The 19,388-nt window shown below is 40.8% G+C and overlaps 1 protein-coding gene across 1 annotated transcript in view; it reads left to right on the plus strand.

The window, feature by feature from the left end:
* Ubxn2a (UBX domain protein 2A) overlaps nt 1-17,657 on the plus strand; it is a 30,203-nt gene extending 12,546 nt beyond the window's left edge. Inside the window, exons 4-7 of the mRNA XM_052186155.1 lie at nt 2,364-2,470; nt 8,161-8,298; nt 10,157-10,315; nt 14,058-17,657. Coding sequence (XP_052042115.1) covers nt 2,364-2,470; nt 8,161-8,298; nt 10,157-10,315; nt 14,058-14,247 — 594 coding nt within the window. The 3' untranslated portion in view covers nt 14,248-17,657. The remainder of the gene's footprint in view (nt 1-2,363; nt 2,471-8,160; nt 8,299-10,156; nt 10,316-14,057) is intronic.
* Nucleotides 17,658-19,388: the final 1,731 nt, after the last annotated feature.

The following is a 19,388-nucleotide window of genomic DNA, read 5'->3' on the forward strand; positions in this document are numbered from 1 at the left end:
TACAAAGATGGAGGACTTTAATGTAACAGGTATATAAAAAGAAATGAAGAGTGAGTTTCAGATTTCACATTCAGATTCTCAACTAACTTTGAGATATTACCAATTATTAAACCTTGATGAACTGTCTATATCTAGGAAACATTTTAAAAATAACTTTGTAACTGCATACCTATATAAGGTTTGATTTTTTTTAAGTGTATTTCAATTATAATAGTACCAATTATAAGAATCCAATTGACTTTTTGAAGACTGACATTTAAGAGGGTATGTGAAAAAGCTTTCATTCTGAGGTGTTTGTTTGTTTGTTTTTAAGAGAAAGGGTTTAGCCAACGCTGTCCTTGAAGTGATTCTGATCCTTCTTGCCTCTCCCTCCTGTGGGATTACAAGTATAAGTCATCATGTTTGATTTTATGCAGAGCTTGGGACCAAACCCAGGCAGTCACCCTAGAGACTGTGCTACATTTCCAGGCCCTTTTAACACTAAGTTTTATCAAAGTAAGTGTAGGGGGCTGGCAAGATGGCTTTGAGAGTAAAGATGCTTGCTGCCAAGCCTGATCATCTTGAGTTCAGACCCCATATGCTAGGAGTGAACTGAATCCCACAAATTGTACTCGATAGCTAAGCAGGTGGGTGGAGGTGTTTGCACCGAACCTGGTGACATGAGCTCAGGTCAGGGACCCTCCATGGTCAGGATAATGGTCTGCAGTAACCAGAGCAAGCATAAGAATAAAAATAGCAAGTAACATGCAACAATAGCAAGATGTAACCTATAGATTAATTGTCATTAAATCAGGAGCTTACAGAAATCAACCAGGGAAGCCCTATTGAAGCAATCATAGGAAATCCCCAATAAGAGTGCCCTTGAGTGGAGCTGCAAAAAACCAAGTAACTACAGGTAGATTACATCACCTGATTGGGTGAGCACACTGTCCAGCAGAAACTGACTGGAGATGTTATAGCAGTCTGTTCCTGGACCGAACTTTATTTCCAAGGATTAGCTTCCCATGGCTGAACCTTTGGCTACTCTTTCCCCCCCCCCCCCCCCCCCCCCCGTAAACGTTTTTTTTTGTTTTTTTGTTTGTTTTTTGTTTTTTGTTTTTTTGGGTTTTTTTGTTTTTTTTTATTTTGTATCATGAAGTAAACATGAACTTCAGTTGTTCAGATATACTTTCTAGCTGTTCTTGAAGATGCAGTGTTTTGGGAGGAAGGAGGATAGGAGTTTATGAACAGCCCCAGCTACATTGCAAATCTGAGGCAAACAAAGTGAGCATTCATATGCACTGTGTGCTCTCCAAGGCGTTCAGACTCTGAAGAGTGCCCTTGCGGGTGTTCTTCTGGGCCCTGCCTGAATCGGGTCCTTTTCCATTCATTCAGTCCAGAGCAGGCTTACCCTTCCAGCCATTTTCTTGTTTGCTTCTCTCTGTCACCCTCTTTGTCTGGGCATGCTCTTAGATACTGAGTTTTTTAAACTGAGATAACTTCTGAATGTAGACGTGTTAGATTCAAGTGATTTTGATAACTTAATTATGGTGTTTTCTGTTTTTCCATCTATAAAGAGATACTTTTCATCTTACATAAAGTTTATATAGGGGAAACTATATTATCATGTGGGAGCTAAGAACTGAATCCTTGTCTTCTTTAAGAACAGTAAGCAGTCTTAGCAGCTAAACCGTCTCTCCAGCCCAGTGTGTTTGCCTTTTGAGGCAGAATTAAACCCTGTACCTCAGATTGACCTGGTTGGTACTTGGTATATATCCTGGCCTGGACACTGGAACTCAGTCCTCCTGTCTCAGCCTCCTGCATGCTAGGATTATAGGCGTTCATCACTAGATCACCCTGCATGGTCTTCATGGTCAGAATCATTTCAGATGAAGTCCTCTTATGATGAGAATCTAAAAAGCCTTTCGTCAGGTGTTGTATGAGTCACACATGGCACAGAACTTTTTCCAAGTGAGTTATCTTACTATTACTAATGATTTTTTAACCATATAATATATAAATACATTATTTTTATATTTCACATTTGAAATGTGCTCTTTACATATGGATCATAGAGTGATAGGGGACTGGAGAGATGGCTCAGCAGTTAAGAGGATTGGCTGCTCTTCAGAGGATGTGGGTTCAATTTCCAGCACAGAGTAGTGGCTCACAACCTTCTGTGACTCCAGTGCCTGAGGATTTGATACCCTCTTCTGGCCTCTGTGGGCACTGCACTCAAGTGGTGCACAGACATCCAGGCAGGCAAAATGATCATGTATATAAAATAACAATTTGGAAAACCACAGTGCTAGGAGAGTTCAGAAAACGTCACTTTCTACTATCACCGTTACTAATGATGCATTCCCTTCTGTACTTCCTTGTAGGTAGATGTAAATATAAAATTGTGGAAAAACGGATTCACTGTCAATGATGATTTTAGAAGTTACGCTGATGGTGCAAGTCAGCAGTTTCTGAACTCCATCAAAAAGGGGTAAGTAAGCTATAGTAGAAGGATATTTTAGGCATGTTTACAATGAAAGAATTATTTGTAATAATGATTGTGCCCCTTTATGCATTCACAGGCATACTGTTTCTATGAATTCACAACATCTCATCCCTTTTTGGAGGGTTGGGTGGTGGTGGGGGGGTTGGGTTTGTTAGTTTATTTTGCTTTGTTTTGTTTAAACAACAGCTGGATCTGGAGAGGTGGCTCAGAGGTTAAGAGTGTTTGCTACTCTAGTTTGAGAGCTGGGGTGGGGGGTGTCGGACATCCTCTTCTGGCCTCCCAAGGGCATCTGCTCTCACATGCACATACCTACACACAGACATAATGCAAAGTTGTTAAACAACTGTTTCATCTAGTCTCAGCTAGCCTTGAAATCAAACGTATAAACTACCACATTTGGCTTAAATTGATCCTTCTCTTTCTTCCTTTCTCTCCCTCGCCTCTTCCACCCTCCTTCTCTTTCTCTCTCCAGGCTAGCCTTTATTCTAAGTTTTAAAGCATTAAGAAAAACTTGAAAATTACAAATAATTTTAAATCTCAGAAATAGCTGCCATTAACATCTTTGTTGAATTTTCATTCCAGTGAAGTGAAATTTTTTTCATTTTTAAGATTTTAAATTTTATTTTATATGTGTGGGTATTTGCCTGCATATATATCTATGCATCATGTGTATGCTTGGTGCCTGTGGAAGCCAGAAGATGTCTGATCCTCTGGAACTGCAGATTGTTGTGAGTCACCATATAGGTGCTGGGAATTGAACCCAGGTTCAATTAGTGCTCTTAACCTTTGAGCCACTTCTTCAGCCTATGCATTGATTTATATATAAAATGTGAATATTCAGCCATGCAGTGGTGGTGCATGCCTTTAATCCCAGCACTTAGGAGGCAGAGGCAGGTGGATTTCTGAGTTCGAGGCCAGCCTGGTCTACAGAGTGAGACAGGACAGCCAGGGCTACACAGAGAAACCCTGTCTCGAACACTCCCCCTACCAACCCCCCCAAAAAAAGATGTGAATATTATTTTATAAACTGGTTTTTACTTTTCCATTATGAACTCTTTTGAATATATCTATAATCCCACAATGATCACTTACACACACACACTTAATTTTTCTTGGCAATTGAGACTATTTAACTATCACTATAATAAGTATCTGACTAGTCATGGTGGTGCATGCTTTTAATCCTAACATTCTCAAGGCAGATAAAGGCAGATCTCTGTGACTTCAAAGACAGCAAGAGCTATGTAGTGAGATATGCCACAGTTTGTCTGTTTATCAGTGGTTAGATGTTTGGGTTATTTCCATATTTCCAGTTGTTAAAAATAATGCTGCTATGAATATTTCTGTGCAAGTATTTTGCTTTTTGCTTGTTTGTTTAGTTGTTGGTTGACTTGGGTTTTGTTTTGTTTTGCAGAGATATATATAGGTCAAAGCCAGAGCTTTATTCAAGCTGGGCAAGTACTTGCTCTACTATTGACTACACTCTTACATCCTGTATAAATTAATTAGTTTAGGGAGATATCAGTGTCTCATTTAGCCCAGGCTGACCCCAAGTTCATTACTGAATATGACCTTGAATTCCTTATCTTTCTATCTTTACCACTTAATTCCTAGGAGTACAGACATGTACCACTAACCCAACTAAGTTTTTGTTTTAATTTTTTCAATTATGTGTATGCAAGGGGAAGGGATGCATTGTACAAATGCATGCAGATGCCTGCAGAGGCCAGAGGCATCATGTCCCCGGAACTATGGTAAGAGCATGCTAAAAACCACCTGACATGGGTTCTGAAGCCGAGAGTGGTCCTCTGGAAGAGTGGACTATGTTCTGAACTGCTCATCGCTCCAGCCCCTTGGCTAAGTTCTTATGTGGACAAATGGTTTCAATTAGGGATATGCACACACATATAGACCCCAACAAGTGTTAATTCTATAACTTCACAAAGGGATGTTGAACTATATTCCAAAGTGGCTATACCATTGAAAGAACCCTAGCAATATACCAGCAGTGTATGGAGATTACAGTTTTTCTGTCTCCACTAATATTTGTCATTGCCAGCCTTTTTAAATTAAAGCTTTTCTTATAAGTAGGAAACAGGGGCTGGAGAGGTGGCTCAGCGGTGAAGAGCACCGACTGCTCTTCCAAAGGTCCTGAGTTCAAATCCCAGCAACCACATGGTGGCTCACAACCACCCTCAACAAGATCTGACACCTCTTCTGGTGTGTCTGAAGACAGCTACAGTGTACTAACATATAATAATAAATAAATCTTTAAAAAAAAATAAGTAGGAAACATTGCTTTATTCTGGTTCTTTTCATTTTCCTCATGATTAGTAATGTTGAATGGCTTTTCTGTGTTTATCAGCCATTTGTTTATCTATTAAAATTATTTGTCCATTTTCTTCTTTGCCTTTTTTTAAAAAAAATATTTATTTACATCCCAAACTCTGCCCCCTTCCAATCACCCACTTCTCAGAGACACCCTCCCCCTCCTTCTCCTCTAAGAGGCTAGGGCCTCCCTGGGTATCCCTGCCCCTCCTGCCCTGTGGTATTATCTCTGCCAGATTAGGTGCATCCTCTTCCAGAGGCCGGACAAGGTAGCTCTGTTGGGGAACTGATAACACAGTCAGGCTACAGCGTTAGGGAGAGCCTCCACTGTGGTTGTTGGGGGGCCCACATGTAGACTGAGCTGCACATGTGCATCTCAGTCTTTGGGAGCTCCCAGAGGTCCAGGTTAGTTGACTCTGTTGGTCCTCCTGTGGGGTTCCCATCCCCTTCAGGGCCTTCAATCCTTCCCATAACTCTTCCATAAGAGTTCCTGACCTCTGTCCAATGTTTGGCTGTGGGTATCTGCATCTGTTTCAGTCAGCTGCTGGGTAGAGCCTCTCAGAGGACAGTTATGCTAAGCTCTTGTCTGCAAGCATAACAGTATCATTAATAACGTTGGGAATTGGTGCTTGTCCATGTGATGGGTTTAGGTTGGGCCAACTGTTGGTTAGCTATTCCTTCAGCCTCTGTTCCATCTTTGTGCCTGCATTTCTTTTAGACAGGAAAAATTTGGGGTTAAAGGTTTTGTGGGTGGGTTGGTGTCCTTATCCCTCCACTGGGAGTCTTGCCTGGAAGACAAGACTTCTGCAGGAAGTGGCCTCTTCAGGTTCCATGTCCACAATGTTAGGCATCTCAGCTATGGTCATTCCCATTGACTCCTGGGAGCCTCCCACATCTTAGCTCTCTGGGACTTCCTAAAGATTCCCCCATGCCCCTTCTTTGCCTGTTTTAATATTAGATTATTTGCTTCCCCCAACCCATTTCCAGAGAGATCCAATTCAGAGGACTTGCACATCAGGGCTAATGTTCTACCACTGAGTTATAACCCCCCAGTCCAGTACCACGAGTTGTTAAATATTCTGTGTCTATAGTCCTAATTGGCTATTCTAACTCAAATGAAAAATTTATACATTGAATTATTATATTTATGAAGAATATTTAGTCTGGATATGGTAGCACACACCTTCAATCCAGCACTCCGGGGGGGTAGGGAGATAGATCAATGAGTTTGAGGCCAACCTGTTCTACATAGTAAGTTCCAAGCCAGCCAGGGCTATATAGAAAGACCTCATCTTAAATATAAACAACCAGGGCTGGAGAGATGGCTCAGTGGGGAAGAGCACTGACTGCTCTTCCAGGGGTCTAAGTTCAATTCCCAGCAGCCACATGGTGACTCTTTCTGGTATGTCTGAAGACAACTACAGTGTACTCATATACATTAAAAATAAATGGATGGACGGATGGATGGACGGACGGATGGACAGACAGACAAAACAAGAAAGGGTATCTGAAATATTATGGACAGATAAAACAAGAAAGGGTATCTGAAATATTAGACAAAGCCTAGTGCTGGAGCCAATCTCTGTCATTTAAATCTTTTAGGATGAAATATGCACCAGGCAGTGGTGGTGCATGCCTTTAATTCCTGCCTTTAGGGAGATCTTCAGTGGATCTCTGAGTTGAGGACAGCCAGGGCTACACAGAGGAATCCTGTCTCAAAAAACCAGATTTAAAAACAAAAAGATTTATTTATTTATTATATGTGAGTACACTGTAGCTGTCGTTAGACACCCCAGAAGAGGGCATCAGAGGTCATTATGGATGGTTGTGAGCCACCATATGGTTGCTGGGATTTGAACTCAAGATCTTCAGAAGAGCAGTCAATGCTCTTAACTGCTGAGCCATCTCTCCAGCCCAACACCGGATTTTTTTTTTTTAAAGGATGAAACATGAAAAAAAAATGTTTTTTTCCTGAAACAGGGTTTCTCTGTGTAGCCCTGGCTTTCCTGGAACTTACTCTGTAGACCAGGCTGGCTTCGAACTCAGAAATCTGCCTGCCTCTGCCTCTGTCTCTCAAGTGCTGGGATTAAAGGCGTGAAAATATTTTTATCTTAATTCAGTAGTAATCTGTAGTTTACCATTGTTATGATCAAAGTAAATCTGTATTTTTGTTTAAAAATGTAGATGAGCCAGGAAAGTGTTCTGCCTATTAACTAGATACTTGAGAGGTTGAGGCAGGAGGATTGTCATATCTTTGAAGCTCGATATATTAAGTGTTTCATGTGTTTTAGGCCAGCCTCTGCTACCAAGTCAGAACCTGTCTCAAAAACAAAAACCACCACTAACCAAGTATAGTGGCATATGCCTGTAGTTCTACACTCAGAAGGTAGAACCATGAATCAGATTCAAGGCCAGCCTTAATATATGAGATCCTCATCTCAAAAAAGCAAAGCAAATAGCAGTAACAAAAACAGAACCGAAACTTAATATTTCTATTTATTCACAGTACTTTGGCTACCTCTCTTTTGGTTAAAAAAAAAAAAAAAAAAAAAAAAAAAAAAAAGATAAAAACCAATGGGCTTTGACAGCTCATTGGATCAAAGTCCTTTTCAATCAAGCTTGAAGCCCTCAGTTCAGTACCCAGAATTAATTCATAGTGAAGGAGGAAATTGACTCCCAAAAGTTGTCCTCTGGCTTCTACCCGTATTTTCACATATGCATCATGCATACGCACAAAGATAATAAATAAATGTTTAACTGGGGTGGAGACAGCTCAGTTGTTCGGAGCACTTGCTCTGCACCATGAGGACCTAATGAACATTGTTTCATGTACCTGCAACCCAGCACTATTGCAGAGCAGAGGCAGGGGGATAACTGGCTGCCAGACTAGTTTAAACAAACAAACAAACAAACAAAAAACCCAAGAGCTTTAGGTTCATGGAGAGACCCTGCCTCAAATGAATACAACAGAAAGTAATAAAACACCTAATGCCCTCCTCTGGCTTTCATGCACACATTCAATTCTTTCATTGTAGAGGTATTGCATATCATTTATATTTGTTTCATGTAATTCATTCATTCATACATACATACATAACATACATAACACATACCACCCCTGTGTGTATATTATAGTCATATTAGAAATCAGAAGACAGCTTATAGCAGTTGGTTCTCTCCTTCCACCATGTGGGTTCCAGAGACAAAACTCAGGTGATCAGGCGTGGTAGCAAGTACCTTTACCAACCCAATTATTTTTGCAAGGGTCTCTTGTCATCCAGGCCGACCTCAATCTTGCCATAATTAAGGTTAATCTTGGACTTTTATTATTTTCTTTTCTTTCAAAGGGAATTGCCTTCAGAGTTACAGGGAGTTTTTGATAAAGAGGAGGTGGATGTTAAAGTTGAAGATAAAAAAAATGAAGTATGTATGTGTACAAAGCCTGTGTTCCAGCCCTTCTCAGGACAGGGCCACCGACTAGGAAGGTAAGCATGCTTAGTGTCTGCTCTCCATGACGAGCACTCTCATTATTCTGACCATCCAGGACTTGATCCTGCTCCTGCTAGAAAGCTTTCTTTTTTCCTAGTGCTGGCAGTTAAACTTAGGGCCCATACACATGTGAAGCAAAGAACTTACTACTAAATACATCTTCGGTTGGTAGAGGTTATGTCTGGTTTTTCCTCCTAGCCCCATGCTCCCAGAAATAATACTCAGACTCAAAACATATTTACAGATACCTTGGCCATAAAGCTAGGCTTCTGATTAGCGCATAACTTAAGATAACCCATTTATTCTGAGCCACATTCTGCCCTGTGGCTGGTTAGCTTTGCTCAGCTACCACGTGTCAGTCTGTCTTGTCACATCTTCTCAGATGAATCTCCCATCTGGCACTATCCCATAATAGTATTTATTTATTTGTTTGTTTGTTTATTATATGTGAGTAAGTACACTGTAGCTGTCTTTAGATACACTGGAAGGAGAGTGTCAGCTCTCATTACGGATGGTTGTGAGCCACCATGTGGTTGCTGGGATTTGAGCTCAGGACCTTTGGGAGATCAGTCAGTATTCTTAACTGCTGAGCCATCTCTCCAGCCTGAGATTGTTTTTTTAAGGTTGGTTTTGGTTTTGGTTTGGCTTGCTTTGTTTGTTTTAGGCAGGTCTTTATATATGGCTTTGAACTTTTGATACTCCTACCTCCACCTCCTAAATCCTTAGATTAAGAGGTTTGCCACATACTCAGTTTTATGGGGTATTATAGATTGAAATAAAGATTTGTCTGTGCTAAGCAAGCACTCTACCAACTGAGCACATACCGTGTGTGTCCCTTCTACTGATTTTTATAAGGATTCCTGTGGCCTATTTTCCTTAGTTAATATAAGACAGAACCAATCTTGGGCATTTGGTAGGGGCATCAGATCAAAAGTTCCTACTGAGGACAAAATTAAATAAATCCATTTTTTTTTCTCCCTAGTTCATACACTAGAGCACCTCTGCTAACTTCCCAATAGTAAAGTTCCACTTTTTCCTCTGGTAAAACTTTACTTATAGTTTCCAGTGCCTACACATTTGGTTCTATGATCACTGTTTGAATTTTAAAATATTAAACATAAGAACACACCTGGTAGCCAGGTGGTGGTGGCGCACGCCTGTAATCCCAGCACACTGGAAGGCAGAGGCAGGTGGATTTCTGAGTTCGAGGCCAGCCTGGTCTACAGAGTGAGTTCCAGGACAGCCAGGGCTATACAGAGATACGGAAAAAATAAATAAATAAATAAAAAGGAATACACCTGGTAAAGTATTAATGTCAAAGATATGTGATGGTGCCCAGGACAGAACCTACAGCGATTAGCTATGAGGCTACTTCGAGTTTTATGTAAGTACACTGCAGCTGACTCCAGAAGAAGGCATCAGATCTCATTACAGATGGTTGTGAGCCACCATGTGGTTGCTGGAATTTGAACTCAGGACCTTCGGAAGAGCAGTCACTGCTCCTAACTGCTGAGCCCTCTCTCCAGCCCTAGGCGTACCTTTCAAAATACTTTGCTTTCTTTTCCTTGACAACTCAAGGCTAACCTCTGCAGAAAATGTCTAATTCCTTTAGAGAGTCATCCTGTGCCTGGGTAGTACTACTCTACTTGTCATTCTGAAGGCTTACAGACAGACTGCATGTCATTGTTTTCTTTTATTCATAGAGCATTGTATGTCGTACCATAACTAACATTTGTTAGTCATTACTGAGGGAGTAGTTGTGACTTGTAGAACTGTTGCTAACATGAGCATGATGTCCACTCTTTATAACAATGAGGAACTATGTGTCTGCCTGTGTTGTGTGGATTTTCTCAGTGCCACACCGAGAATCGTCTCTAAAGCACAGAGTGAGGAAGTTGACGATAAAAGGACTTTGTCTGCTGTCTCACTGAACAACTTGGAGCCCGTTACCAGGATCCAGATCTGGTTAGCCAATGGGGAAAGGACTGTCCAAAGATTTAATGTTTCTCACAGGTCAGTCCTTTGTTTCTGTACTTGTCTAATTTGTTTTCTGATTTTAAATTTCATTTTTTCTTTTTAAGTTTAGACAAAGATAATTTTTGAAAACCAAGGAAGACTTTTAATAAATAACTCTAAATGTACAATGCAACATAAGATTCTTAGACTCACGCCAGGCAGTGGTGGTGCACGCCTATAATCCCAGCACTCTGGGAGGCAGAGGCAGGCGGATTTCTGAGTTCGAGGCCAGCCTGGTCTACAGAGGGAGTTCCAGGACAGCCACGGCTACACAGAGAAACCCTGTCTCAGAAAAACCAAATCCAAAAAAACCAATAAATAAATAAATAAATAAATTAATTAATTAATTAATTAATTCTTAGACTCAACTGGCAGTAGTGGCACTTGCCTTTAATCCCAGCACTTGGGAGGCAGAGGCAGGCAGATTTCTAGTTCAAGGCCAGCCTGGTCTACAGAGTGAGTTCCAGGACAGACAGGGCTACACAGAGAAACCCTGTCTCGGAAAAACAAAAACAAACAAACAAAAAAAAACAAAATAAAGGAAAAAAAAGAAAAAGCACAACTCTAGTTTCAAAGTTTTTCTCCTGTGTTTCCTGGTATGGCTTTGTGGAACTCAACTGGACTTGTTTGCAGGTCATCCATTCTAGATCTGTTCTTCTGTCTCCCACTTTGTTAAAACATTAAAGGAGCTCACCCTGTCCTCATAGCAAAGAAGAAGCACAAGAGGAAGTCTCCTTTGAGCATGAGTCCACTTGTGTTACTCACTGTTACACTATACTGGCCAGAGCATGTCACCTGGCAGTGTTCTGTCTGTACAGACGTTTGTCTATCCCTTCCCTTTCCATGCTTTATAAACCAGATGGCTGTATCTGTTCTGAACTCTCCGCTCTGTATTCATGGGTCCATTTTCCTTTCTGCCAGCTCCTCATTGTTTTAAATCATTGCTTCCCTAACACACAACACCCAGCATTAGGGATCAAACCCAGCTCTTCATTCATGATAAATACCTAGCACATTTCTTTGTTTATTAGTTACCAGGAAGGCTATCCTAAAATGTCCAACTAGAGTCAGGAATTTGTCTATTTTCCATTTTAATCTCTTAGTATGTGTTGGCTTGCTGAAGCCCTTTCTTCCTCTCTGCATTTTTGTGGTTATGAGCCCTGGTATCACTTTTTTGGCCTGGTCAGTTTTAAACTCGAAGACATGGAAATACGTATTCTTTTCTCTTTAAAGATTTATTTATTTTATATATGTGAGTACACTGTTGCTGTCTTCAGCCACACCAGAAGAGGGCATCAGAACCCATTACAGATGGTTGTGAGCCATCATGTGGTTGCTGGGAATTAAACTCAGATCCTCTAGAAGAGCAGTCTGTGCTCTTAACTGCTGAACCATCTCTCCAGCACTCATTGTCCAGATCATACCCAGCTTGTACTGTATACCTAAAGTTATGTCCCCCAGAAGTAAAATTACTGTATTTTTCTGAATAACTTACCTTATAGGGGGTAAAATATGTCTTCTTCATCATTAGTAGGCTAAGATCTCCACAGGCCTATGGTTTTATTTAGTAGGTGGTTAATCAGCTTGCATGCTGTTGATTGGTTGGTTGGTTAGTTGGTTGGTTGGTTGGTTGGTGAGGCAGGGGCTTTCTAGGTTGATTTGCAACTCTGTAATTCAGTCTAGCCTTCAACTCAATATTGCTTTAGCCATCCTTTTTCTGGGAATACAGGCTTGTACCAGCATGCCCAATTAGGGTTTGTTATAATTTTGGGAGGGGGTTGTTTAGTCTTTATTTTGGGGGGTGGTTTTTGAGACAGGGTTTTTTTGTGTAGCCCTGCCTATCCTAGAACTTACTATAGACCAGGCTGACTTCGATATTCATTCTTATTTTCTCACTCTCTTTTTTTTTTCTTTTTTTCTTTTCCTTCCTTCCTTCCTTCTCAACATACATACATCTGTCTATATACCTCTCTCTCTCTTTTTCTCTCTTTCTCTCATTATCTAGTTATCTTTTGTGAGCTTGAGCTTGGGTGGGGCATACACACACATACCTGTGTTTGGGTGGGTGGGAGTGTCAGAATAACTTCTGAGAATCTATTCTTTTTCCATCGTGTGAGTCCCGGGGATCTAACTCAGGTTGTCAGGTATGGGGGCAAGTGCTTTTACACACTCTTATAGCCTTTGAAATTTATATTTGTTCTTTAGGGTAGGAGGTCGGAGTGATGCTTTTGTATTGTTTTAGCACAGCATTCTATCACTGAACCATCCCGCTTTTGCTTTCTATTAACTTTGGCAAGTTGTCATCAGTTGCCAGGCAGACTTTGAACTTCAGTCATGAGCCTCAGCCTCTCCAGCAACTAGAGTTACAAAACTGTCACCAGGCTCAGCTTAGATTTCTTGTCTTTGTACAGTTTTTGTTTGTCCATTTGTCTGTGAGATAGGATCTAGTGTATCCCAAGCTTAGAAAGTAGAGGCAGGAAGATCAAAAGCATCAGGTTGAAGGTGTATCTCAATGCTCGAACAAAAACGTGGGTTTAATCTCCATTACTAAAAAGTACAAAAGAGTTTACATCACTAACACAGTTGGTACACGAAGAGATACTCAGTGATAGAACCAGAAGTGACTGTGGCCTGAGTCTCAGGCTATTCAAATCTTAACCTACTTGTTGTTTGTGTTACTTCCTTGTGGAATTACTTAGCGTGATTTGATAAATGCTTGCAAAAAATTAAGTCTGAAAGGACTCTGTTTCAATAAACACAAAACAGAAATTCCAAATGTTGAGAAAATATTCTTGAGGTCTGGGGGTGTAGATCAGTAGTCCAACATGCACAAGGCCCTGGGTTGGATCCCCACCACTGCAAAAAAAGGGGAAAGGGGCAAAGAAGAAAGGAAAATATTATAGCATCATTTTTATTTTAGAATATTTCCTGGAGGGGCTGGAGAGATGGCTCAGCGGTTAAGAGTACTAACTGCTCTTCCAGAGGTCCTGAGTTCAAATCCCAGCAACTACATGGTGGCTCACAATCATCTGTAATGGAATCGGATGCCCTCTTCTGGTGTGTCTGAAGACAGCAACAATGTACTCATATGCATAAAATAAATAAATCTTAAAAAAAAAAAAAGAATATTTCCTGGAAGTCTGAGTAGGATTCCACAATAAAGGTGGATGGAGAGGGCCATCCACACACAGACAATACAATAAACTAACAAATATTTTAGCTAGTAATACAATACTGATGTCCTATATGTGCACTCTCCTTAAAAGATGAACATAACTTTGAACATTCAAACTCTTGACATTCAAGATTGTAGTAATTATGGGCTGGGGATGCAGCTCAGTTGGTAGAGTGCACACACACACATGCATCAAATCTAAAACACCTAGATCTTAGACACTTGAGTAGTAGGAGCTCTTGGAGAGCATGCATGAGTCTCTGGGTTCATTCACAAAGGATAGCGAGCTTGGGATGTAGCTCAAATGATAAAGTACCTGCCTAGGGTGCGTGGAGCCCTGGGTTTGATCCCCAGCACCACATAAACTGGATGTGGTGTCACATACCTGTAAACTCAGCACTGGCCTGTAAGCCCAGCACTCCTTCTAAAACAACAACAAATAACTAGTTGTATCATAAAAAACTTTCTCTAGTCTCTACTTTAACAAATTGAAATAGCTATTCAAGTTGCTGTTACGTTAAATTAGTTTGGATTTTCATATTAATAGTTTGTGCTACTTTGCAGGGTGAGCCACATCAAAGACTTCATTGAAAACTACCAAGGATCTCAGAGAAGCCCTCCCTTTGCTCTGGCTACAGCTCTTCCTTTCCTCAGATTGCTGGATGAAACGCTCACATTGGAAGAAGCAGATCTGCAGAATGCTGTAATCATTCAGAGACTCCAAAAAACTGCCGAGCCTTTTAGAAAACTTTGATAGTTTTTATTTTTTGAGAGACTGGGAGAAATGATGGTTGGAAGTAGACATGCAGAAGTGGGAGACTTCAGTGTGACTGCGCGTGTGGTTTGAGGGCTCTGTAATCCTTTCTGAGGGGTTCAGCCATCACAAGCTAGGAGAGTGATGTGGCTGTAAGCCAGAGTCAGGGCACTTTCTCAACAGGCTATTGAGAAAAAGTACCTATTTTCAAATACTAGTTAGCCAATATGATATATTAAATTAGCTGTATCATTAATCTTAATGTGGTCTAAATTAGCAGAGTATTCAGTTAGCTAAATCAGCATCAGCATTCAAATATTATTTCCAAACAGGAGATATTTATATAAATGTTAGCTGTCTCAGTTTTAAAATAGCAATACATTAAAATATTATACATGACATATTGAAAGCATCGATGTAATTATTATATTGCCTGTGCTTCATCCTCAGAGCTTTGTAGTTTCTACTCTGTGATGACAAAAGATACTCAAAGATTCATTTAACAACAGTATCCAAGATATATACTCTTCTAGGAATTAAATTGTATAGCTTAGTATAACATCAGTATTAATCTGTCTACACAGTTTTCTATACCTTGTATATAATTTTATGGGCTGGGAACCTTGGGAACCTAGTTCAGTGGTAGAGAGTATTTGCCATGCGTACATGAGACTGGTTTCAATCAATCAGCAGCACTATTAAAAAAAATCCTTTAAATTTATAATGTAAAAGCACACACACAAAAATTCTCCAAAGCTGGGTGGTAGTGGCAGAGCAGGCCTTTAATCCTAGCATTTTGGAGGCAGAGGCAGGAGGATCTCCAAGTTCAAGGACAGCCTGTCCTACAGATCTAACTACCAGGGTTACACAGAGAAACCCTGTCTAGAAAAGAAAATATTTACTCATTTAATAACTTTGAAACTGCCTACAGTGGCGCATGCCCTAGCTCTAGCTCACACCAAGCTGGGGGTGGGGGGGCGGAGGGGAGGAGTGCTGGAGCCCAGGAGTTCCGGTCAGCCTAAGCAGCATAGCAAAGCCCTGTCTCTTGATAGTAACAACTTTGACATCCGGAGAGATGGCTCCGCAGTTCAGAGCACCGGCTGCCCTTGCTTAGATCCAGATTCAATCTCTAGCACACACAAGGCAGCCCACAGCCATCTGAAACTACTGCTCCAGGATATCCAGCTCCCTCTTCTGACCTCTGTGGCACTGTGCTCAAGTTATATGTAGACATACTTGCAGGCAAAACATCATACATATTAAATTTTTAAAAATTAATAATTTATGAAATGAAAAGATTTATTGAGAAAGGTGGCATTGTATCAAAAAATGTAATGTCTGCCTTAATGAAGATAAAGATTCTCATCTGTTTATAGTCTCTAGAAGACAACTTTTTATTCATGGGAATGAAAAAGAAACATGTAACTATCTGATTAGGAAAGACAGTTTGACAAAGGGTCATTTGGGAGTCCTTCTCTCAGGGCCAATACCTGGCCAAACGTAGGAGCTCCAATTGATCATAAGCACTTAAGAGGCTGAGGCAGGAGGATTACCATGAGGCCAGCTTGAGCTACAGAATGAGAGTCTGTTAAATCAAAACAACAAAGTCTATTCCTGCCCCGTCACCAGCATAGTGCTTCACTGCCTGCCAGCTGCACTTGGAACCTTGCGTGACTCGTAGGTATTTAGTGTAAATGCAGGAACTCTATGCTAGGCCTGAGTCCACTGTGCTTCACCGTGGACAGAGAATGGCTCCACCCTCGTAGTCTCCACACTTGAGCTTTATCCTCTTCCCAAGTTTACTTGGGCTGCCCCTCTTTAAGCTGAACTGCTCCTGGAATAACCTGTGCCTTGCCTGCCGTCCACAGATGAGGCAGGGCTGGAAAGTGTGAATGAGGTTTTAAGTAAGACTCAGGAATGACAAGAGGGAGCCTGTGCATAACTAGATGTCCCTTCTCTCGCCCTTTCTTCTGCAGCCCTATTTTAAAGATGCTTTCTTCCCTAGCTCCAGTCTTCCCCAGGCCAGACTTCTGCATTTTGGGTGGGCAGTGTGGAATAGAGGAGGAAGGAGAGCATCTTTCTTTTGCCCTTTACCTAGGAAATCAGCAGGTGTATACTAGAATGTCAATAATGTGTCAATAATGTTTACACAATACTATCAGAGCCCTTTTTAGCAATATAATTTCTTTTAAAAAGGGGGTTAGTGAAATCAATGGTTTTATTTTTCAGATACAGGCAAAAACTTTTGTTAATATGTTTAGGAGTCTCTAAGGAAATGTTTCATATAGGCCTATCCTGAAACCTTTCTATTTACATAGTTATAATTGATCCTCTGTATTTTTATGAGGAGCATCTCACAAGAATGTTTCTTGTGTATCTACAAATAAAGCCTCCAGTCTCTAATTAACCGGAAGGCACAGTAGGTTCCTTGTGTGTTCACGTAGAGTGCATGCCAAGGAGAGGTTCCACTGAGAAAGATCATCAGCAATAACTTGCATTTTTTAAAACTGTGAAAATGTTAGTGTAAATAATGTCCTCAAAAGATTTCCTTAAAAATAATCATCTGATAAATCTTTTCACTTGAAAATTCAAAAGTTGTGAAGTTGCTAATGAATAGACTCCTTATTGCTGGTTGATTGTGAAAGAATAAGTTGCCAAGGGAAGCCAAACTTAAAGTAAGTGAACATCTCAGGAGTAGAATACAGTGGACCAAGTTTCTCCAGAACTGTCATAGTCCGTTGTCTTGCAGATGAGGTAGACATTGAGATACATATCTGATTGTGCACATCATAATTTGCTAGCTAGGTTACTATGCACTATCAAAGCTAAAATAATGGTACTTCATCACGACCCATTCAGTACACCTCAGGATGTCTCCATTCATTGACAATGTAGTATTATGTATTTATTTTAGTGCCTTAATATATTTTTGATGTATTTTGCTAATGGTAAAATGAACTGTCTCTTAAAGATAAAATGCTGCTCACTGAAAGGATCTGTTAAGTAATTTATACTTGTTATATAATGGTTACATGTGGATGCTTTTGTCGGTTTTTTATTTGGCTACATCCTATAGCTTGAGAATCAATGATTATTTTGATCCAATGATTATTAGATGCCTTTTCCTTAACCAATGTTGTTTTCATTTCAGACTCAGAAATTTGAAAAAGTGGTATTTTTGTAGCTGTCTAATGGTTGTTGCTTATTGTGACCTAGCATGGTGTTTCCCCCTTGTGCATTTCTGCCACAGAGCAAACCACTTCAGTAAACAATGCTCACACTGGGCCCACAGTCAGAGCCGCTTCCTTACCACAATTATAGCAAGCTTTGCCAGTTGTTCTAAATTGTTTTGGCACAGACAATTCATACTCATTATAGAAAATTAAATAATACAGATATTCTAAAGATAATCTCAGTATGAATTGACTTGGGATCTAGATAGCTGTACTGCCAGGCACAAAAAAAAAAAAAAAAAAAAAAAGGGTAGACTCAATCTTTTTTTTTTTAATGTATTCAACTATATTGTTCAACCATGATAGAGTTTTCAAAATTTGCATCTTCTTGAAAAGGAACTCCGTCGTCTGTATGGTGGTGGTGTATGCCTTTAATCCCAGAGCTTGGAGGCAATGGTTCTCTGTAGTTGAAGGTTAGCCTGGTCTACAGATTGAGCTCCAGGACAGCCAGGGCTACAATGAGAACTCCTGTCTCTAAGAAAGGCAAGTGCTGCCACACCCAGTATGTTCATGTTCTTATGTGCTCATGGTTCATCTAGGTATCTTCAGGGATATCACTTTAAAATGAGACATTCTTCTGTTACTATTGTATATCCCAATACAAGTACTTTATAATTTGTTCTCTATACTTGGGAGAACATGTTTACCTTGTCACATGTTGTGATTATTTGCAGCACAGAGGTTTTCATTTCACTATAGTGCAGCTTGTGCTGTGTCCTAAGGAACAGTTGTCTAATCTAATATGTACATTAACCTCTAGTTGCCAGACTTATGGTCATAGCCTGTGCCCCCCACAAACCAGGTTGGGTTGTCCTCCCTCCACACACCGATTCAAAGAGTCAAATGAATAGTGAGGCAAGAAGGAGTGTTCAGTGTGAGCACTGCTGGGGCTCAGAGTCGCCACTTAAACCACAGAGTGATCTCAGTTAAGCAAGAGTAGTCTATTGGACGCACACCTTGATACTGGACGTCCAGGACCATAGACAGAACTGCAGGAGCCTGACTGCAGTACAGTCTACTCTCAGGGTAGAGTTTTTATAGGAAAAACCAGCTCACAAGTTTAAAGGGCAGGGAGGAGAGCAGTTGGCTTACTAGGCAAAGTTCTATCAGCTAGCCTTCAGGCTGATTGGTCCTGAGTAAGGTGAGGGGGGCAGGGGTTGGGGGGGTGAGTGAACAGGAGAATTTCAGACCATTGAGTATTATAATAACTTTTTGGCCTATTAATAGCATTCTTCAGTGTCATCCACAAAAGCTACATGGGTCCATGCAGCGCTTACATACAGGTGCAGAAAGGGCTGCCCAGTGGTCAGCTCTGATTCAAGATATTTCAGACATAACAGTTCATATTGAACTTTGATATGATAGCTATGTAAAGCTTTGTGGAATTTCTTTTTTTTTTTTCTCCCTTGGTTTTTGGAGACAGGGTTTCTCTGTGTAGCCCTGGCTGTCCTGGGACTCACTCTGTAGACCAGGCTGACCTCGAACTCAGAAATCCGCCTGCCTCTGCCTCCCAAGTGCTGGAATTAAAGGCATGCGCCCCTGCCACTGCCTGCAAGGAATTTCGTAAGATTAGCAAACCTCATACAGACATTCAAAATATACAGAACAAAACGGTGTGTGACCAACATGTCCTTGAGCCAAATCACTTCTCTCTGTCAGTAATTGATATGCATGAAACAAAATGGCTAAAGCTATTCCGGGGTGGGGGTGAGCAGATCAGGACAAGCACACTGAGGAGAGGAATCCAGAGGTCCAGTGGCCTCCAAGTCCATCTCCAAGAGAGCGTAACTCTGCAGTCTAGCAAAGCTGGCACGTTGGGAATCTTTTTCTAAGAAGTTGCCCAGGGCCTTTTCTCCCAGGAGGAATTTTTTGGTTTTGGGTTGAGTTTTTTTCTTGGGGTTGGGGTTG

This window comes from Apodemus sylvaticus, chromosome 6, assembly GCF_947179515.1.
Source record: "Apodemus sylvaticus chromosome 6, mApoSyl1.1, whole genome shotgun sequence".
Taxonomy (NCBI): domain Eukaryota; kingdom Metazoa; phylum Chordata; class Mammalia; order Rodentia; family Muridae; genus Apodemus; species Apodemus sylvaticus.